We start from the raw sequence: 21,392 nt of genomic DNA, 5'->3' as shown, positions 1-21,392 counted from the left end.
GATCCATCATAGACAGTTTGCTCTTTCAATCAGTTTTACTGTTACATTAATGATGCAGAGAGGCTCTGACATTGCTGGTTTTGGATTAAACGGCTGCTGCAGGCTGGTAGCAGCAGAGGAGATAATTCTTGCCATAGATCTTAATGAGGCTGGATTATAATGGCATTACCTTTTTCCTAATTAAAATGGGGAAAGTAACACAACGAGCATTTATCTTCGGCCCTGTGGCCCTTGGCTGTAGACACATATGGGTACTCAGATGCACACAAGTGGACTCATCTACACACATGCACACTTTCACAAAGAGTAACCAGGTTTTCATTGAATTGGGAAAATGATACTGAAATAAATGGATGAACTTCAGGAATGTAATTGAATCCTCTGATGGATTATGGTATTGGTTATGTGATTATTGGCTTTGGATGGATCATCCTTTAGTAATGAAGAGTGTGAGAGAGTGTGTGTGTGTGTGTGTGTGTGTGTGTGTGTGTGTGTGTGTGTGTGTGTGTGTGTGTTTGTAAGCTCAAATGTGTGAGTCTTTGAACTGATGATACAGTGCTGCCTTCTTCTCTCACACGTTCTCACCCTGTTCACTTTCTCGCTGACAGCCTCAGCAGCTCAGTTTGATGATACCAATTGCCGGGAATATACATCATCTTCACAGACATGGACACACACACACTGCTTCATCCCCTGCAGCGAAGAGTCACTATGTTGCAGCGTTAGTCAGTGAAACAGTCAGCTAGCTGACCGTGTATTGACAGCCTGTGGTACACAGAACAGAAGGAAACACATATACTCACGTCGATGTGTAATTCAAGGCTCTCTCACATATACACAGTCCACAGGCAAAAAAGAGAAAGGAGGTGCTTTGTGGTTATGTAGCGGTACTACATAGAGCCATCACTGAGGGAGTCAGATTTGTTAAATCAAAGGAAATCAACTGGTAAATCAATTAAATCAAAGTAAATGACCTAGTGTTGCTTTTTTGATGCAGCTGATAGCTGAATTTAATGCATTCTTTAACATTTCATTCACATCATTTTGAGGTTTTATCCAGAGGAGTCTGACATTGTGCTTGTGTGAACTTAGAAGGATTTCATTCAACACCGTATAAACAATGCGATGGTACAACCCTTTTTGTTGATCAGGTTTTCTATTTTCTTCACTAGTTCTCCAAACATTTTTGTGACAAATCATGAGATGCATATTTGTTTCGACAGTAAGTTTAATCGCTCCAGGAGACATTTAGGGTGAACAATGTAAAATTACAATGTACTGTAGCTGACAACCGACCCACCACGCTGTCTCTGAACAAATCTGAGCACATTTGTTTCTCTACCCTGCGCCACACGAGTCAGGCTTTTGATGTCCTCTGTTTATGTGTAAATGTTTGTGTCGGTTTGATTGTTAGGTGTGACATATGGCTTTGTTTATGTGTGTGTTTGATCTCCAACTCCTGAGAGTCAGAGCAGGTGTGTGTGTGTGGGGGGGTTTGCTGCTCAAAGGGACAGATCTAGAGGCCCCGTGTGCACATGCATGTTCAGACACGCAAACAGACACAAATCTATTCATACAAAGCACCTTTCTCCCTTGAAGTCTTTTTCGATGATGTTCTTTTTTTCCATTCACCCTTCCCCTATTTCATTTTTCTGTCCGTCTCTTCCAGGTAAATCCTACACCATGATTGGCCGTGATGACTCTCTCCAGACTCTGGGTATAATCCCCTGTGCCATCTCCTGGTTGTTTAAGCTCATCAATGAGAGGAAGGAGAAAACAGGAGCACGCTTCTCTGTCCGTGTCTCTGCAGTCGAGGTCAGTGTTACTGGCGAGACCTCAATTTCCGACATTGCTTGCAGAGTTTCACAGGTGTCATTACTGATACAGACATTTGGGAAAGGAGGTTACTAACAGTTTTTTCTAAGTTGTAGTGGCAGTAGCTGGGGTACTGGCAGTGTCATATCAGACAACAGTTGCCTAAATGTTGTATTTTTAACTCTTGACTTGCCATCACAAGTAATGACTTCTCTCTGACAAGGTTTTAATAAAGACCGGACTCTCACTATAAAAATGCTTTGATCACAATTAGTCAAAATCAATTTGAGAAAGGATTTTGTCAGAAAATAAAAGACAAAGTGATGTCTACTACTAGTCAACTAGTGTGTGTGTGTGTGTGTGTGTGTGTGTGTGTGTGTGTGTGTGTGTGTGTGTGTGTGTGTGTGTGTGTGTTTAGGTTTGGGGAAAAGAGGAGAACCTTAAAGACTTGCTGTCTGAAGTCGCCACAGGCAGCTTACAGGATGGACAGGATGGACAGTCACCTGGAGTCTACCTTTTTGAGGACCCCATCTGTGGCATGCAGGTAATTTACAGACACACACGCACAAAGACATGCACGCATTTAAACATACTGCAGCTGACGGGAGCATTCGTTTATGCAATGTGTATTCTGTACATTAAATCCTTCAAGTGTGTGTATGAACAGCCTTGGGCCTTGTTATCAATATGCTTTCCCATTGTTTTTTGTAGCCTCAGGCAGTTCTATGTTGTCTTAGCTAATGTGGCATGTGCAAGCTTGGTCATGCAAACACTCACCTTAGAGCAGCAGATACAATATGAGAGCTTTAGTATGCTATTAGTGTCTAAATAAACCTGCCATCTTTTAAAACATCAGGTCCAGAAATAGCTGTGTTACTAAAAATACACTCTGACGGAATCAAAGAAGAACAAGTGCAAAAGACTCAATGACAAAGACAAAAATGGAAAAACTACAAAAAAAATGATATTGTTTGATTTATTCAAGCTTTTTCTTAAATTGGTCATGCTTTAGGTGACATTTTTGAATTTACTGATTGCAATCAGTAAATTCACTTTGATGAGCGTGACTCAGACAACAAAGGGCTACTTACATGGCACTAAATGTAATAACCATTATGATTAATGTCATTGTCGTTCATTAGGTTAGTAACTACATAGCAGTCTGAATGTGTGTATGTAGAAGAGCGCCATAAACAACTGAGTGACAGAGGGTGAACTTCTGTGTGTGTGTGTTGAGCTGCAGTTTTATCTTTTATAGGATTATAGGGTCTGATACAAGAACAGCTGTGTAATCCTTAACTAATCTGACATAATCTCATCGGTAATGATATCCGCAGTACCACACACACACACACACGCACACACACACACTCATGTCCGTCTCTCGTTCTCACCTCTGCATTCTCTCTATCTCTGTCCCCAATACCTGCAGACAAATTAGAAAATGCTTTATTTGAATATGCCAATCAATCAGTGTATCAGTATTATCTGTGTTTGGACACTTCTTGGAAGGTAAATCGAGCTTTAGCTAAGATTAAATTGTACCTTCCCTCTTGTCTGGCTCCTTTTTTATATTCACACAACCTTCCTCCTCCCACACATCTTCCAGCTCCAGAACCAGTCTGAACTGCGTGCTCCGACCCCAGAGAAGGCAGCCTGGTTTCTGGATGCAGCCATAGCAGCTCGCCACAGTAGCCAACGCCCCAACACCACCGAAGAAGAACACAGAAACTCACACATGCTGTTTACATTACACATATACCAGTACCGCATGGAAAAGACAGGCAAAGGAGGAAGTAAGTACAATTTGTTCTAATAACAAAAGTAAAAATAAAAAGATTAACATAACTACAACATTAAAAACAACAAACAAACAAACAATCACTACTTCTACTGCTGCAGATACTACAGTATCTGTACTGTTCAAATCACATCACACATAATCCTATTAGAATAAAAGCAGCCGCAAACGTGCGGTTTACTATTGAAATATTGCTTCAACACGTGGAAGACAAAGCAAGGCGTGTGTACACAACAATGATTGACAGATCAATGCATTTATTTATAGTCACTATGGATAAATAGTGCACATACCTGTCACAGACTGTATGATCCTGAAATCTTTCTTCAGATTGATTCACATCACACATGTGTATGTATCACATGCAGACAATGAGGATATTTGAGGATGACGTAAACCACTAATGTGGGAACACAACATGTCTTCAGTCATGTTTACATAAGTTCTTTTAATTCATTTTTCACTGTATCAACCTTTAGAGAACAACGTTTTCAATTAACTATGTGCTAAGTGTACATGTTGGTACACATTCCTGTGATATATTGAGAGGTACATTCAATAGTTGTACACTTTCAAACCGATCTATACTCCTAAAAATACCACCACAGAAATTGTTTTTTTAATGATATAGATAGGGGTACTTTAGTTTTGTATCTGTACCCCTTACCCTCCTCCATCTTTCCTCCCCCATTTTTGACACATTTTCTCACTTTCCAAGTGTCAGGAGGTCGCAGTCGCCTCCACCTGCTGGACTTGGGCAGTTGTGATCTCAAAGTACTTGGAGGAGGAGGAGGAGGAGGAGGAGGAGGAGGAGGAGGAGGAGCAGGAGAAAGTGTGAAAAGCAGGGAGAACTCTTTGCCCAGTTCGGCCCCTCTGTGCCTTTCTCTATCTGCCCTCGGCAACGTGATCCTGGCCCTGGTCAACGGGAGCAAGCACATCCCATACAAGTAAGGTGGTGTGTGCACATGTATGTTTGAGGAGAGGAGAGGAGAGGAGCAAAGTTGCTTTTAATAAAGTAAGGAGAAGAAATAGAGGTAGAAAACAATTTGGAAAAAGAAGTGTGGAGAGGAGAAATGAGGAGGAAAGCAGGATGTTTTGGTGAGGTGAGTAAGAGAGGAAAGTATACGAGAGATCTCTTAAGTTGCTTCAGGATTTGGGGACTTAATGCTATAAACAACAACAGCTGCTGTTACATATTCATCAAATTCATTTTGTTGGTTAACTGACAATGAGAGCAAAGGAGAGAGAGAGAGGAGAAATGGAGAGATAGCACAGTCAGAGACCTTAGACTAAAACAGTAATAGAATAAAAATACATGTAACAGGGAAAAAACAATAATTGCTGTAGTAACAATTGGCATGCTCAGGCAGTGTACAGGTGATGGACCAAACTGTAAATGTCCTCATTTTACCTTTTCTTCCCACCTTCCCTCTTGCTATTCCACTCCCCTTAAGGGCTTTGTAGCTCTGTGCATCTTGCTGGGTTAATTAAATCACAAGCTTTTGCATTTACATTGCAAAACAACCTGCTACGCTACCTAACACTGAAGCTGCAAGCAAAGCTGTGCTGAGTCTGGTTTGGCACTGATGACTCGGAGTGTTGTCGGATTGTCAGGGGATTTGGACTGGTTTAGCAAATGTATGCAGTGTTACTGCCACTTCTCTGGAACCAAGGATCCTCAACATAACGGTCACCACAGAATCACAAATGACTGAGCAAAGGCTTTGGAGCATAAGCTGATGTCAGTGGTGATCGTGGATAACTTCCACTTCAACCATCCAGTAGTCGTTGCTGAGATGTTTCAGTCTGGACTAAAGAAATGGGCCAAAACAACTGACAAACTGAGCCTCAATTAAAAACAGTCTTTCTTGTGATGTGAAAATATTGGAAGAAATGACTAAACTAAAAATGTGCATGAATCTAGTTTGAGCCCAAGAAATCTGCTCCAATCCTTTCATCACAGTTAAAGGCCGTGACAGTCTCCCAGTGCTTCAATACTTTTGGGATGGGGTCCCATCCTGTTCTTATAATCCCAGTCCTGTTCCAGTGCTGTTGCTAGGTAACCGGTGATTCCATCCCAGTTGATTAGTAGACGTTGTCATGTGTATATAGCTTCCCAGTTCAATTAAAAAGGGCAGACAGTTGTCTGGTACCACAAAATCAAGATTTTGGCTCTTGTCCAGACATGAATCGAAGCATCTCAGCGTGACAGACAGACGGACAGCGGTTCATGCTCATGTAGATTTAAAGGCTCTGCTCACGTTCACCAAACTTAAACCTTTCTCATCAGGGGCTGTCTGAAGCTCCTTGTCCAAAAATCCCACCACTTCCATCTGATTTACTGTATCTCTCTCCTTGCAAAGTCCCCACTCTGTCTGGAGTCTCTAAAGGCACTGCAGGAACACAGTCAGTTGTTCTATTATCCAATATCCTGCTTGACCATTGCGATTGCTAATATTAGCAATATAAGTATAGAAATTCCAGCGCACTTCAGGAAAGTCTAGATTGCCTTAATTTATTAGCTCAGTCATACATAAGTATAAAAGCTGTGAGTGAGCGTGTTTGCAATGTGGCTTCTTTATTTGTGCTGCTCAATATTAGTATCTAATAATGGTGAACTATGAATTTAGAAGCTGCTTCGATTATAGGCTAGTTTTAATCAAAGAGAGCATCATGCCACATACAGTAGTCTTCCCTGGTAGAAAAGAAAAGAAAAGGGTAATACATTTAGCACAGACTGAGAGGTTAGATCTCATTCAACATCCCCAGCACTTCAATTAACATGCAAATGGATACTTCATGAGTCATGAATTTACTTACATTAATCTCGGGGAGCGAGATAGAGAAAGATCTAGGTGGGAGAGAGACGAGGGTTTGTTGAAGCCTGAGGCAGCAAACTGAGAAAGGAGAAAAGAGAGGAGAGAAGCATGAACGAGAAAGAGGAGGTCAAGATAGGAGTGTATACATACGTGTGTGTGTGTATCTGTGAGGATGTGAGGCTGTGCACATACGTGTGTGAGACGTGCCTGCAGGCTGTGTTTTTAGAGAAGGGGGACAGCAGCGTGAGGTATTGGGCCACAGAGGAGCTTTACTCACCATCAGCCTGCAGGCCTCCACACACACGCACACACACACACACACACACACACATAAAAGGCAATGAATGATTGCAGTAGCCCACCCAGGAGAAAGTCGTTTCTTTAACACACAGCCTACTTTTACTCTCCCATCTGCTAGTGTAATCTCTCTGGGAGATAGATCATCTCCCAATATTGGGCTACATAATATCCAGAGTGCTTCTTTTAAGACTGTGTTAGCTTTAGCCTTGGATAGCAAACTGTCATGTGTTTAAGCAGCGTTGATCAATAGACATAATCAATAACTACCATTAACTTTGCCTCTTGAATCTTTATTTCACTTATATGAATATGCTAGCCTAGTGTCATTATTACATAGACTGTAACAAAGCCGAGCTATTAATAATCCTTCGTCAAATGTCATACGTGTGTGGGTGTCTGTTAGAGGAACTGTGTGCATTTCCAAAGTGCATTTAGAGCTCACATCTCGGCGTGTGTCTGTTACTAGGGACAGCAAACTCACCATGTTGCTAAGGGAGTCGCTAGGCAACATGAACTGCCGGACCACCATGATTGCTCACATCTCTGCCTCACCCAGAGATTTCTCAGAAACCCTTTCAACCATCCAGATTGCTTCCCGTGTCCTCCGCATGAAAAAGAAGAAAACTAAAGTCACAGTGGTGAGTTTTAGTCAAACCTTAATGCTTCATGAAACTGAAACTTTAGGTATATTAAGTTCAAGATAAAGTCACTGCATGCATCACATGTGCTGCTGTCACCCTCTCTCATCTTTCACCTTTCATGAGATCACTTATTTCAAAATTGTTAGGCTGAAGAAAAAGCCAGTAGATACATGAAAGTGCCAGTTTGTGATAGAAATAGGAATAAGTAAATAAAATTTAAGTTCTTATCTTAAATCTGTTACTTGGCTAAGCTGCATGTCCAGGATTCGAGTGAATGTCATCTTTTTCTCTCTCTATTCCATCGCTCTCCGGTGTGAACTGTCAATTAAATGAAAAAAAAAAAAAATCATGCTCTGCAAATCTAAAAAGGGAATATTTCTCTCTCACCACTACCTCTGCCTCTTGCTTGCTTGTCTCTATCCCTCCTCAGCAATACACTTCCAGCTCCTCTGGAGGAGAGAGCTCTTGCGAGGAGGGTCGCATGCGTCGTCCGACCCATCTGCGACCTTTCCATCATCGAGGTGACACCGACTCTGACCTTCCGTTGCTGCGACTGTCCAGTGACCCTGACGAATATTCGAGCAGCGAGCAGTCATGTGACACGGTGATCTACGTGGGCCCGAATGGGGCTGCAGTGTCAGATAAAGAGCTTACGGACAACGAGGGACCACCGGAATTTGTACCAATTATTCCTGCTTTGCTTCGAGGTAAAACGTCAGAACAGCATCAAACACAAAGTCAAAGTCAGGCGGCTGGAGCCCAGAACAAGGTAGTTAAATTATATTTACATTTTAGTGTAAATATAATATTTAGACAATCTGCAGTAATCTGAATAATATTTGATGCAACTCACTCATGATTTCTGTTCCAACAGGTGCAGTCTCAGCCAGAAGACCAACCCAGTGTCCTCTCTCAGCCTCTGTCTCAGCCCTCTCAGTCACTGCTTGGGCAGCCGTTGGCCCCTGTCCCAGAGGAAAGAGCCGAGTGCCTGAAATGCAACACCTTTGCTGAGCTGCAGGAGAGACTGGACTGCATTGATGGCAGCGAGGAGGTGATTTGAGTTTTCTGTCATTTCTTTTTTTTATTATTAAAAGAAAAACAACTAAATATAGCAGAGACGAGAAAGAGATGCTGTATTTAAATTTGATGGGTTGTTTGACAAGTTAAACACTATCTATTCAAATGGAAAAAGGGTTTTGTTTGTATCTGTTTAGTATGTTCTGCATGTACAGTATCTGCATAACCTTTTTCTTGCTGTCACAGCTTATGTAAGTGGGGTTCATTTTCTGTGCCTTTCAATAAGCATGTGCTTCCAACTGTGTTTCAAAAACGCATTACCTTTTCATTGTTAAAGTATTTTGTACAGGCCTCGGTTCTATTTCTCGTTTTCATCCATTCTGTCCTTTGTTCAGGTGGCAAAGTTCCCCTTTGAAGAAGTTCCAGCAAGCAAACAAGGTGCCAAACAAGAGCCATGTCCATCTTCAGCTGTCCCAGCCTCAGCTCCTTCTGCTCCTGGCTCTGCTGCTGTGTTGGATACAGAAAGTAAAACAGGTTTATTCATTGACTAAATATGCTGTATATAAGTGTTTTACAATTGTAGTTCTGTAACTCAGCATCAAGTCAAGTCCCATTTTATAGTGTCAGGGATTTAAAAAACATTGTTCTGTCCAACATCCCACAGGCTCTGCATGTGCTGTAGGAGGTGCAATGCAGTTCTCCTCCTCAGCAGCAGCAACCTCCAGGAGGAGAACCAATGACCAGCAGCTACAGGAGATCAAGGAGGTGGTGGAAGAGGCAGAGCTGGCTCAGACAATGATCCACAACCTGGCTCAGAGTTCTGGTTCCCCCATAGCTACCAGGAGTGTTACAGGAAGCAGCAGCATCACCTCTAACGCCCTGCACAGGGCTAGGAGCTCCCTGCATGACTGGTGAGGACAGGAGGAGTTATGTATGATTGGTGTGAATTTTGTTTTTCATATGTTGCTATTAGCCATTTGAAAGGATCTGACTGTAATTGAGAAGATGTCTCCTTTACTGTCTCTCTAAACAGCCGTGAGAGTCTGAATGTGGGCAGTAACACTGAGGGAAAGGCCCGCTCTTTAGGATCACCACGCCTCGGCATCGCCAGCCTGACCAAAACCTCCGACTACAGGTAAGGTACACGTGTGTGTGGACAATAACGTTGACTGTGGACTTCAGCTTGAATGAAATTTGGAAGATGTCTAAAAAACACCAAGACAAAAATAATTTCTATTTTCACTATATTAACCGTAAGCAGCAATGAAGGACAGTCTAAATGTGTAAGAAGGCAGCAGCGCCAAAGACCGGCTCCATAATGTTTGATCCTTGTATTCCTCTGCAGGCCTCCGTCCTCCCCCTCCCAGCGGTGTAAAGTGTACACCCAGAAGTGCGTGACGCTGGCAACGCCCCCCATGTCCTCACACACTCTGGCTCAAGACGGACAGGCCACCGACGCTTTGACCTCAGACAGTATGCTTCTTTCTCTGTTTATGCTTTAGAATGCAGTGCTGTATTGCTTCTGCTTATGTCTTAATGTTGTATGAACAACCTGTTATTGGGAGTCCCTCTGGCAGATAATGTTGTTGCTGTTGTATGCCAAAAGTTGATAACAGAGTCTACATGAATGTCTTAAGCCATTTAAAATATAGTCACATACTGAGTCACTACAGCGCAGCACATTTTATCAGTAAAATAGCCAGTGGTTCCAAATTGGCATCATAGTGTGAAGCCAATTTCCTTTTATTCTGCACTTGGAAAACAAAATGAGATACGATGGCAAATGTGTGTTTCTGATTCTGCAGACAGTTTGGCTGCAGACAGCGGTCGATCCTCCACAGATTCCCTGCTGTCCAGGACTCCTCCGGTGGGCATGAGCCCACAAGTCCGAGAGCCAGCACAGTCTCTGTCTGCCAGCCTGGGATCAGCAGAGACACTCTGTGACGATGACGTCCCACCGATTCCTCTGGACACGCACAGGGATGGTGAGTTGAACTAAAACATTGCTATTTTTATACAAGGAAAGGAGGTTGAGATGCAAAAATAGGTCATATGAGTCATACACAAAGAAAGAGAATTATGAGGACAAATATGAACAGCTAGGAAACTAACAACATAAATGTGGTAACCTGGTTCTTACACTCCACTTGCAGCCTCAGGACCAGCAGCTTCTGTCGGAGCAGTTGGACCGATCTCACTTGGGGAGGATGAACCGGTGTACACTGTAGCTTCTGGAGGGGAGGACACCCTTGATGTTACAGCTCTTATGGAGAGTCAGGACCTCACCTGTCGTCCAACGAGCATCATCAGCTTCAAAAGTCATTGTTGCTCCGTCACTGCCCTTGCTTCAGGCTCTCAAGCATCCTGCTTCATTAGTACTGTCGAGGATGGAGCTGTGGAGGATTATCACATGCCTGCAGGTCCTGCAACAACCTCAGGCGTTACAGATGTTGCTGCCATGGCAGAGGTTAGTGTCACTGACTCACGTTGCATTTACGGTGACTAAGATCATTTGGCATGTGCAAATGTATCCCAAACTAAAGCAAATGTTCACACATATGGCTGATATGATGATATTCGAGCCAGAACCAAATACAGATCAACACGGCTTGTGGGGCCAACATGGCTGCCACTTGCGAGAAATTCTGTCTCATCTGATTGAATGATGGACTCAGTGAGTCCATTATCAACCAATCAATCACGTATATGTATACCTTCGATTAAAAGTTTGAATTCAAATCGCCGTATGATTTACAGTATTTATTATCTTCAATACCACTTAATTTGACAAAATAATCTTTAGCTGTCATAATTTGAATAAAATCTTTTACTACTTGACCAGCGCCTGGATCTTATGAAATTCAATTCTCATAGTTCATAGTGTAATCATTGTGTAAATCATTGTTTTTTGAATTTTAAGATGTCATACCCAATTGAATTGTGTCCTGTTGTAGGTGGCCATGGCCAAGCTGCGGATAGAAGGTGAAGCCTTTTCCACAGTGATGTCTAACTGTGGTTCACCCATCTCCTCCTGGATGAGTGATCTGAGCATGGGCAGTGAAGCTGACCAGTCTCTCCACAGCTTCAGTCAGTCCCAGAGCCAGCAAGGGGAGGCCCTGGCTGAACCTGAACCCAACCAGAGCCTTTTGTTCGGATTGGAGGGTCTGGGTGCTTATGAGAACGGTGGCAGCCCGAGAAGGGGGAGTCTAGAAGGAGAGGTGGTGCTGTCAGAAAACGGGGGTAATAAGGCTACTGCAACCAAAGACAGGCTGAGGAAACTGCCTCCATCCATGGCTAAAACTAACATCCAAATTCTGGCAAGACCTGGTAACCTCTCTCCCTTCAAGACCACCATCAGTGTCAAACCCATGGCTATACAGGAACCAACCATCCTCTCTTCACCTACCAAGACCAGCTTAATGAAAGACCCAGGCAAATATAATGCACCGCTTTTAGCTTCTATTTCCAGTGAGATGAGTTTTGAAGACCCATGGTTGAAGCGTGTTGTGGAGGAGGGGAGGTCCAAGGAGCTTGTGTGTGAAGTGAAGCCAGAGAAGAGGAACGTAGAGTATTCAAAAAGTCCGGCGGGAGCTGCGACCGGAGACCATCGGAGCTTCTGCAGGGATTGTAAGTGGGGTTGGACTGGGATAATAAATCAGACTGTGAATCTTACCATCAGGCCAGGCCATGCCAATCTCCACGCATTCACAACAGATCAAGTATACTGCTTTGTTGAAATATTTTTTATGTTTACCGTTCCTGCCAGTAACATATCTTTTAACATTATTACTACCCAACAATAGTGCCTTAAAAAACATCCTAATGTCTTCAGTTTCAAGAGGTCGGCACTTCCATAATGAATATTTTTTTCTTCACAGCTCTGACTGGACTTCTGTTGATCATCATGAAACTCTGGTAGCTCTGAGTAAGAGGGGGTATATCCACCTGACAGAACAGAGCAGGTCTTTATTTTCAATATCTATAAACATAAGACTCAACCTCGGAAAGGTATAGCTGCTTTTAAAACACTGACACTTCAGGTCAATCAGCTGGCCAGTAGACAGTCCGGGCCTGATGGTACGAAACAGGGAAATGTTGTTTAAAAGTAAAAGATAGGATTCTTAAAGTAAGTCAATGTTCTTTATCATTTGCTATTCTTCCATCACCAGGTGGGGATCATGGCAGCTCTAGTTCAGGTGGTGAGATTATGTCGTCTCCAGATTCCTTTAAGAGAGTGGTGGATGGCTGTGAGATGGTGGCCATTGTTGCCCAGGGAGAATGTCTGACGAGTATCTACAGCCCAGATATCCACCGTACTGCCAGTCTTCCCCGCGGCTGGCACCGTCTCAACCGCCACGACGGCTTGGACAATGGAAACGAGTACCGTAATCTCGGTGTCACCACTTCAACTCCCTGCAGTCCTCGAGCCACACTTGACCGCCGAGGATCAACTGTAAAACTAGGCTTTTTCTCCCACAAGAAGGGGGGAATCCCACCTCTGCCACCGATACGGAAGTCCAGCCTTGACCAGCGGAACAGGGCAGCCAGCCTTCTCCACCAACCCAGCCACGGAGTGTCATTGCCGGGCATCTCAGCAGATGATGCAGGGATCACCAGACAACGAGGCTCGAGCATAGACAGCAGCAGACTCTTCAGCGCCAAGTTGGAACAGCTTGCAAACAGGACCAATTCTCTGGGTCGGGTCCACAGCTCCCACAGTGGTTCCCACCACTACGACTGCTTCTCTCTGGAGAGAGGGGGGAGCCTGAGAGGGGGAGGAGGAGAAGTGAGGGGGGACAGTACCATGCCTCGTACTGGGCGCAGCCTCACCCGTGCTGGATCAGTATCTTCTCCAACTGGAAACATCAGCAGCCCCAGTGTCAGTGCCAGTCCCAGTCCAAGCAGCGCTCCACAGTCACCTGCCAAAACCAGCACCCAGTCAAAGATCTCAGCAGTCAGTAAGCTGCTGATGACCAGCAGTCCCAAGGCCAGGAGTCTGTCTGCATCCAGCACTAAGACTCTGAGCTTCTCCACCAAGTCTTTGAGCCAATCTTCCAGCCGCAGCTCCAGCCTTCCTCCTAATGGAAAGGTAGGAACAAATATTTCTTTACTCTAAATTAACACACTTTTAACAGCAATACACTACATGATTCAGCTCATAAGACTAAACTAGACGAACCAAACAGTTTTAACAATGACTGCGAGACCATCGTACTTAATGCAAGTAATTCAAGTCATCATGGCCTCCGTTTCTCCTTACATCCACCTAAGCAATTTATCTGTTTGCTCAGCCCCAGAGCTCAGTCCAGGGCCCTCTGCAGCAGCAGGGACCTTCCCCTGGATCCTGGTCTACCCAGTCTTTGAGCCGCAGTCGAGGGGGAAGCCTGGCTGCCAAGCTGCCTCTCCGGGCTGTCAACGGTCGAATCTCAGAGCTCCTCCAGGGAAGTGCAGGCTCCCGTTCCAGGAGTCATGCCCAGGGAGGTGGCACAGATCCAGCAGAGGACAGAGGAGTTGGAGGGGCAAGGTTAGTCAGTTTTACTTTATTTCATTTTACATTTCAGGCATTTAGTAGGACAAAATTAAAAAAATACATATGATATATGAATTGAGTTCATTACATGACAATAAATATGACGCGCCAGTGACAGTTTCTAGGCAGTAGTAGTACAGAAACCATTCATGTGATATGTAAGAATATCATCAATAACAGCATGCATAACTAAATCCTGAAGGTTCATGGTGCATGTCGCGATATTTGCCTCCATCAGTGTCCTTCATTCCCTCTGCTCAACAGTGCATTATTAACTAACACAGACAAAATGGCATTAAAACTAATTCCAAAAATAATCTGTAATAATTTATCCTATTTTCCTGTTCTCAGTGGAGGAGGAACTGGAGCAGGAAGTAGTGGTGGTAGTGGTGGTGGTAGTGGAGGTGGAGGTGGTCCGGGTGAGGAGAGGACAGCAGTGGTCCAAACGCTGCCCTCACCCTACAGCAAGATCACAGCTCCCAGAAAACCACACCGCTGCAGCAGCGGCCATGCTAGTGACAACAGGTATGATCTCACTGTCCCTGAGAAATGTCAAAATCTAAATGTTAGCTGGTTAAAACATTTGATTTTACCTTCAACTGTGATCTGCCTCTAACAGCAGCGTACTGAGTGGCGAGCTCCCCCCAGCCATGGGGAAAACAGCCCTGTTTTACCACAGTGGAGGCAGCAGTGGCTATGAGAGCATGCTGAGAGACAGCAGCGAGAACACAGGAAGTACCTCCTCCGCCCAGGACTCCCTCAGTGAGCACAGCTCAGCCACCACCTCCTCCAGACGGAGCTCCAAGAGCAGCAAGAAGAGCCGGAGCAACACAGGTCACAATCAAACCTATTTTCTAACTATTGCTGATATGACGTCATTTAATTGGATTTTAGAGTATCATGGAGGATGACAAGAAAGGCATATATCATTTTGGGGATCAGCTTACTTTTTAATTAACTTCTCAATCAGTGAACACATTCCCAATGCCACATGCAAAGATGACCACTCTTATTGAGTTTATTCTGTTCTCAATATCTATTCATTTCTTGCCCACTTTCAGCATGCACACGTGCTGTAGCTTTTAGAGCTGAAAAGCATCAGAAATCATTTTTGTATTTTGAAATCTATAGAGGTGAAAGCTTTGATAAAATGTGGTCAGGAGACTGCTAAGGCTTTTTAAAAACAAAATAGATGCTAAGAAATTAAGGATTGACATAAACAACAAGAAATACCTGTATGAGGAGAATCCATCGGTGAAAAAGCAAAATGAGAAATCACTGAACGGGTCAGGGAAAAGTGAACGAAGCTGTGGCTGCAGAAGGAGTTAGCAGGTAGGAAAGGTGACCCTGACCACCCATCTGTGAAATGGTAAAGGGAATCTGCTGGTGTGGGCTGTAATGAATATATATTCACCAGAACAGCACACAGAGAGGCTGCTAATGTGCCCGCCACATTACACTCTACTGGTTAACCACGAGGATGGATATGTGCATAAAATTAGATTGGACAGAGGCAGCTCTTCCTGGTGTGTCTCTGAAAAATAATTTAAAATGGAGTAACCCTTTCCATACATGAGTATGCAGTCTCCCCTTCTTCCATGCAGCATAAAGTCTGGATTTAATCTAATTTTGCTTAAAACCACAAACTTCTCAGAGAGCATTCACTGTCAAACTATCACACGAAGACAGAGAGGATGGTCTGTGTTTGTTGCACATGTCCAAGATGGATACAACAATTCAGTCCAAATTCACGCATACAGAATAAAAATAGTAACAACAGACAGATGTGCAACAGACTGAAGCAATGTGTGAAGATGTTAGTGCGACCGGAATTTTAATCACATCTCCAGTTGACTCTCCCTTCATGTTTGATTTCCATTAGATTGGATTCAATAATGATCTAAAAAAATAATATGCCATGTCTCTACCTCTCCTCGTCTTTTTTCATCTATTCCTCTCCCACATGTGTCCAACTCTCTCCCCCTGCACCTTCTCCCCTCTGCGGACCCTTATTCTTTCTCTGTCCTCTTATAATCCGCTTCCTAATGAAAAACTAATGTCTCTGCTTGACCTTCCTGTGCCACAATGAGATCAAAAGACAGCTGCAACCTTATTAAAATCACCACTCTCTCCCTCCTCCGTCACACTTTCTCTCTCAGTTCCTAGTGAATCAGATAACTCTCATTCCTACATAGCTGGCAATATCTATGCAAAGCGTGTGTGCATGTATGAATGTGTGTGTTCATTCTAGCGTTGTGGGCAGATTAGAGTGACCTGCTGCTCTTATCTGTGAGCTTCATGAACAGAGACTAAACTTTTTATCTGACTTCACACTCCATTATCTGTTTCTAGTTCCCTTTCTGCTTTTTCAATCAGTCAATACTTTTCCTTTGTCCTTTCCTTTCTGCCTCTCTCCAGTTGTTCATCCATATCCCTCTCTTTCCTCTACCACCCATGATCTCTTTCCTCAGCTTATGCTTTTATATCTATACCCTATCTTCCTGTTTTCCTCTGTGAGTGACTCACTCTGATGCAAAGCAAATGGTAAAGAGTGAACAAATAGGGGTTCCCTGTTGAGCGCAAGGACACTTAAGTTGTGGTCTATCTACTGTATGGCTGTAGATAGATTTATTAACACACAGCTTGTCTTTCATCTTGAAAGGTCCTCTGTAACCCCATAAACCATGTAATCCTCATGTTAAATTAAAGCATAAATTTGATATTTTGCAAAATGCGCTTCCTTGCAGAGAGTTAGATGTCAATGTCAAAATCGGCTCCAATGACATCAACGCGCATGCGTGTGTAGAGGTCCCGTGCGTGCAACTCAAACAGCGCTTTCACATCACTCTCACGCGAGCAAAATTGAAAGGAGAAAACCATGCTTTGAGGGCGACAAGCGTCTGCTGGTGCACGACTTCTATCACTGCTCTTCTGCTCGTAAAGCTTTCACTGTGTTTTTTTCTTTTTGACAGTAAGTGGGCGGACCCACTCACCACTGTGTCACTAAATTGAATTGGTTACAATCCTCATCTTTGGATTGGCCGGATATCATTCCCGACATGGCTGTTAGGTGGCAGTATAAAGATGGTTTTCAATCTGCTACTAAAAAACACCATTTGAGTTGCAGGCACGGGACCTTCACACACACAAACACACACGTGCGTGCGTGTGTGTGGATCTCATTTGTGTTTGGGGATCTTGACATTGATTTGCCGTCATATAAATGAAGGATCAATACCACTCTTATATCTGTCTGTTCTATATAAGGCAACAGACAGCAGCCGTTAGCTTAGCTTCGCATAAAGACTGGAAACAGATAGCCTGGCTCTGTCCAAAGCCTACAGCCTACCAACAGTTTCAAAGGTCATTGATTAAGACGTTATATCCCATTTGTTTAATTAGAACTGACAAAGTAAAAATGTCAATTTGTTGATTTATGGTAGGCTAGTTGAGTATTTTTTGGTTGCGTGCAGTAAATTCAGTTCAGTTCAGTATCAAGCTAAGCCGTGCTAAAGCAGTTTGAGTGGTGTAGCGCACTGGTTTATGGTTGAAATGGCTATCAGGTCCGTTGAAGGATAGAGTTTCCCTTTAAATTTGATGAAAACCAGCCACTGACAAAATCCACCACTTTTTCCAATGCATCACTTTTAGAAACATTTAAGAAAGACACATTTACAATAAGCATTGAACAACACTCAATAACTGAATAAGGAACTTTATAATAAAATATGGCAGTGTGTAACACACTTCTTTTGTCCTCATGGTCCTCCTTATTTTTTCTTTCAGGCCTGCAGCGTCGTCGTCTGATCCCAGCACTGACCTTGGACTCTTCCTCCTCCTCACCTTCTCACCGCTCCTCCAAACAGGCCATCACCTCCTCTTCCTCCTCCTCGTCCAGCCCAGGTGCATGCTGGGTAGATGGTCCACTGGGGCCCCCAACTCCCTCAAACCTCCGTGGCGCGACTGCAACGGCAGAAACCTTTGAGATCAAGGTGTATGAGATAGATGATGTCGAGCGACTGCAGAAGAGGAGAGACAAAGGAGGGGGCAAGGTGAGAGAGAGAAGGGAGGCGGCTGAGTCACGGGAGAAACAAACCTGATCCACATGATGCTTCATTGATAGTGATGCACTTTAACAATTACAACTGGAAACACAATTAGGATTTTAATCTTCAGTTTGTAAAGTGCTTCAAGTGCATTCATCCTAAATAAAATACAGGTAGAATGTGAACATTCTTCAAATATATTTTTACACCACAGCTTTCCCCACAATTGTGTGGATGTCAATATTCAGATGGGTCGAGATTTACCTCAGGTTGTTTTCACCGGCTGTACAGGTAAAGGAGGATTTGATGTGAGAATTACAAATATGGCAGGCACAGAGAAGATTGAAATTCCCCAATCTCCACAGGTAAAAGAATCTCATTCACATACAGTGGGGAAAGAGGGAGAAAGAGATTGTAACAGTGTGGAAGTGTATTTGGAAACAAAAAAGGATCAAACAAAGCATGTAATGGTTAAAGAAAGAGAAAGTGTGTGAGGAGAATGTACTGTATGGTGGTAGGCTGAAGGAGAACGAGGGATGGATGTGTGGAGATAATTAAAGAAGGTGGAGAGCCAAAGAGCAGAGAAAGAGGCCCAGAGGGCAGGAGCCATATTGCACTTGATGTCAAAGAAATTGATTTGATGAATAATACTTGTGGGACACACTCAAAAGCAAAAAGTGTTCTTCTGTTGGATACTGCTGCTGGAGGAGAACGAGAGGAAATAGACATGAGTTACTGTACGTGTGTGGAAAGAGACTTGAAAAAACAAGTAAGGATTTTCACAAAATGAATGAATCAACATTAGCACTACGTTCTGTATGAATAGGGAGCTTTTCTTTTAAATAAATCTACCATTTCTCTCTGTGTTACTTAATTTAAGAATTTATTAAAAATTCCCCAGACTTAGCAGAATACAGAGTTTTTCTGTGAAACTCGTGAAATCGTTGCAAATTAATGCATGGCGCAGGTTTTTAGGTTTCCACTCTTCAACCTTTATGCATTCAGAGGAGGGAGCATTGTGAGCTTTGGGAGCGAGGGTGGGAGAGAAAACCATGAAATATAGATTTTCCCTACAGCAGGCCTTAAGAAAGCCACTTAACCCCCGACTGCTCCAGTGAAGCTGCTCAGTGTCCGAAAGCACTCGGCTGTGTTCACACTGAAGGGTCGATGAGGTGTGAATGTATGCAACTGTGTGAATGTTAAGCAGGCTGCTGCTGAAAGAGAGCCACATGTGTTTCACAACAGAGTCCTCCAGATAAATAAAAGGTGAATAAAATCCATATCTGCCTCTCTGTCCTCTCTCTCTCTCTCTCTCTCTCTCTCTCTCTCTGTGTGTCAGGAGGTGGTGTATGTCAGTGCCAAGCTCCGTCTGTTGGAACACCGTCAGCAGAGAATCAGTGAAGTCAGAGCCAAGTACCAGTGTCTGAAGAAGGAGCTGGAACAAACCAAACAGCACCTGATGCTGGAGCCGCACAAATGGACGACCGAGTGTAAGTAGGAGTCTGACACATCAGGGAGTGTGTATTTGTTTCTGTGTGTGTGTGTGTGCCTGATCATGTAATCTACACTAAATGTTCTCAACAGGTTAGACGACTATTTTTACGAGCGTATTGACTTGATATGCTACTATCCATATTATAAGTTATCAAGCATATTAGCTGTAAGGTTTCTTGCCTGTTGAAATTTAAAAGCACTAACATATTCAGATTGTGTAGGTAATACTCATCCAAAGGCTTTGTTTTTGTTTGTTAAGAGAACAATTGTTCAATCCATTCCTTAAATATATGACTTGCTGTCTAAAAGGAAGGTATTTAAAGGTGGAGTGTGTAGGATTTGCCAAGCGTGTATAGGAGAACTACAGCGGCCGAAGCTAAAACATGAAAACGCAAATGGCCCTATCTAGAGCCAGTGTTTGGTTTGGCTGCTCTGGGCTACTGTAGAAACATGGCGGCCGGCTCCATATAGAATCGCTAGTTTTTGGTCTTTTCATGGAATTTGTTGATAATAAGAAAAAGATAGAATACCATCAGACTTTAAAATGGGTTGTATACTCATAAACAAATGACATAGAGCATTGTTGGAGCAAAGTGTGTCATCTTTATATCTGCTCGTCTGTCCATTTTCAGTTGAGCTACAACAGGCCTACGAAGTAGACTCACTGGAGTATTTGGAGGCTCTGGAGACAGTGACAGACAAACTGGAGAACCGAGTCAACTTCTGCAAAGCCCACCTCATGATGATCACCTGCTTCGACGTGTCCTCGAGACATCGGTAGACAGATGGAGAGCTGGAGGACGGAGAGGCCGACACACAGCTGGACTCAATTAGATGACGCCCTATGGACCATATGCCCACCGATTAATCAAACACTTTTACAAAATATCCCCCACACAGATACATCTCATCAGATGACTGGATAATTGCAAGGAGGGATACAGGGATGACTGACCACTCGATCCTGCATGTCATCCTCAAGTCTCCTCCAGATGAAAGTAGGCAGAAGGACAGGTGGACGAAAAGCTGGAGGGATAAAATAGAGAATAGAGATAGATATTTAACAGGCCAACAGACAGATGAGTCCTTATTTTTTTCTCGGGGCTTGGAAACAACCTCAGACACAGATATTGAACAGCATCTAATGAACGGGCCACTTTGAATCAGATGAATATGGCTGCTCAAAGAGGCAGACAGATGATTCTGAGAAGAAACATCAAACATAACCAAGAGAATGTGGGTTTCCAGAGATTCAGAATAATTACACTGTTCAGACATTTAGGAATGTCGAGAGGAAAGGAGCGGAAAGTCGAACAAAAACTGCCCATTTTTTAAACAAAGAAGGATAAAGAAGAGGTGCAGGAGAGGAGATGAACAATTTCTCATCTCACATCATTTTAGAAGAGCACTTTTTAGAGTTCAAACAGAGTGCTGACTACAGAATGGCCTGGTATTGTTGTGCAGTTATTAAAAGAGACTGACCAAGAGAAAGGCAGGAGGACAAAAGAAAAATGATTTAGATAAGTGCCTTGCGAACATTTCAACAATACCAAGACCAATTCTCTTTCTCTCTGAATTTGTGTACATGCAGTGAGTATGGTGCTAGCATAGAAAAACCCCACAAAAGATCAGCGTCCTTGAGAAATCTTTCAATTTATAGCCATTTCTGACTGTGATGTTTTACTGTCGGTCAATGTTTCACTATATCATAAACAAACTAATACTGTATGTTTGAATGGTCTTTGGTGCAATGATGAGAGATGAGACTAGATTTAAACTAAATAAAAAGAGTTAAAGAAGACCTACAAAACATAGAACAAGTCCTCGGTGAGGACCAAATATCCAATTTGAAAAAACGTACATGATTTTTCAAGAACACAAGAGTAACGTGTGTTCAAACAAAGAAAAAAAAACGCCATTTTTTGTGGC

At 43.2% G+C, this 21,392-nt stretch overlaps 1 protein-coding gene across 1 annotated transcript in view; it reads left to right on the top strand.

The window, feature by feature from the left end:
• kif26ba (kinesin family member 26Ba) overlaps window positions 1–20,244 on the top strand; it is a 79,971-nt gene extending 59,727 nt beyond the window's left edge. The window contains exons 8-28 of the mRNA XM_076110106.1: window positions 1,670–1,815; window positions 2,234–2,359; window positions 3,425–3,611; window positions 4,335–4,563; window positions 7,202–7,373; window positions 7,807–8,145; window positions 8,251–8,427; window positions 8,789–8,927; window positions 9,058–9,304; window positions 9,427–9,528; window positions 9,739–9,866; window positions 10,199–10,378; window positions 10,553–10,860; window positions 11,348–12,020; window positions 12,563–13,482; window positions 13,685–13,917; window positions 14,275–14,448; window positions 14,543–14,757; window positions 17,710–17,975; window positions 19,309–19,459; window positions 20,096–20,244. Of these exons, the coding sequence (XP_075966221.1) occupies window positions 1,670–1,815; window positions 2,234–2,359; window positions 3,425–3,611; window positions 4,335–4,563; window positions 7,202–7,373; window positions 7,807–8,145; window positions 8,251–8,427; window positions 8,789–8,927; window positions 9,058–9,304; window positions 9,427–9,528; window positions 9,739–9,866; window positions 10,199–10,378; window positions 10,553–10,860; window positions 11,348–12,020; window positions 12,563–13,482; window positions 13,685–13,917; window positions 14,275–14,448; window positions 14,543–14,757; window positions 17,710–17,975; window positions 19,309–19,459; window positions 20,096–20,244 (5,261 nt within the window). The remainder of the gene's footprint in view (window positions 1–1,669; window positions 1,816–2,233; window positions 2,360–3,424; window positions 3,612–4,334; window positions 4,564–7,201; window positions 7,374–7,806; window positions 8,146–8,250; window positions 8,428–8,788; window positions 8,928–9,057; window positions 9,305–9,426; window positions 9,529–9,738; window positions 9,867–10,198; window positions 10,379–10,552; window positions 10,861–11,347; window positions 12,021–12,562; window positions 13,483–13,684; window positions 13,918–14,274; window positions 14,449–14,542; window positions 14,758–17,709; window positions 17,976–19,308; window positions 19,460–20,095) is intronic.
• The last annotated feature ends 1,148 nt before the right edge of the window (window positions 20,245–21,392 follow it).

The sequence above is a fragment of the Anarhichas minor genome, unplaced genomic scaffold (genome assembly GCF_050575085.1).
Source record: "Anarhichas minor isolate MPS153535 unplaced genomic scaffold, ASM5057508v1 ptg000042l, whole genome shotgun sequence".
Classification (NCBI taxonomy): Eukaryota; Metazoa; Chordata; class Actinopteri; order Perciformes; family Anarhichadidae; genus Anarhichas; species Anarhichas minor.
The sequence above is the reverse complement of the archived record's forward strand: the minus strand, read 5'-3'. Positions and strand labels throughout refer to the sequence as shown.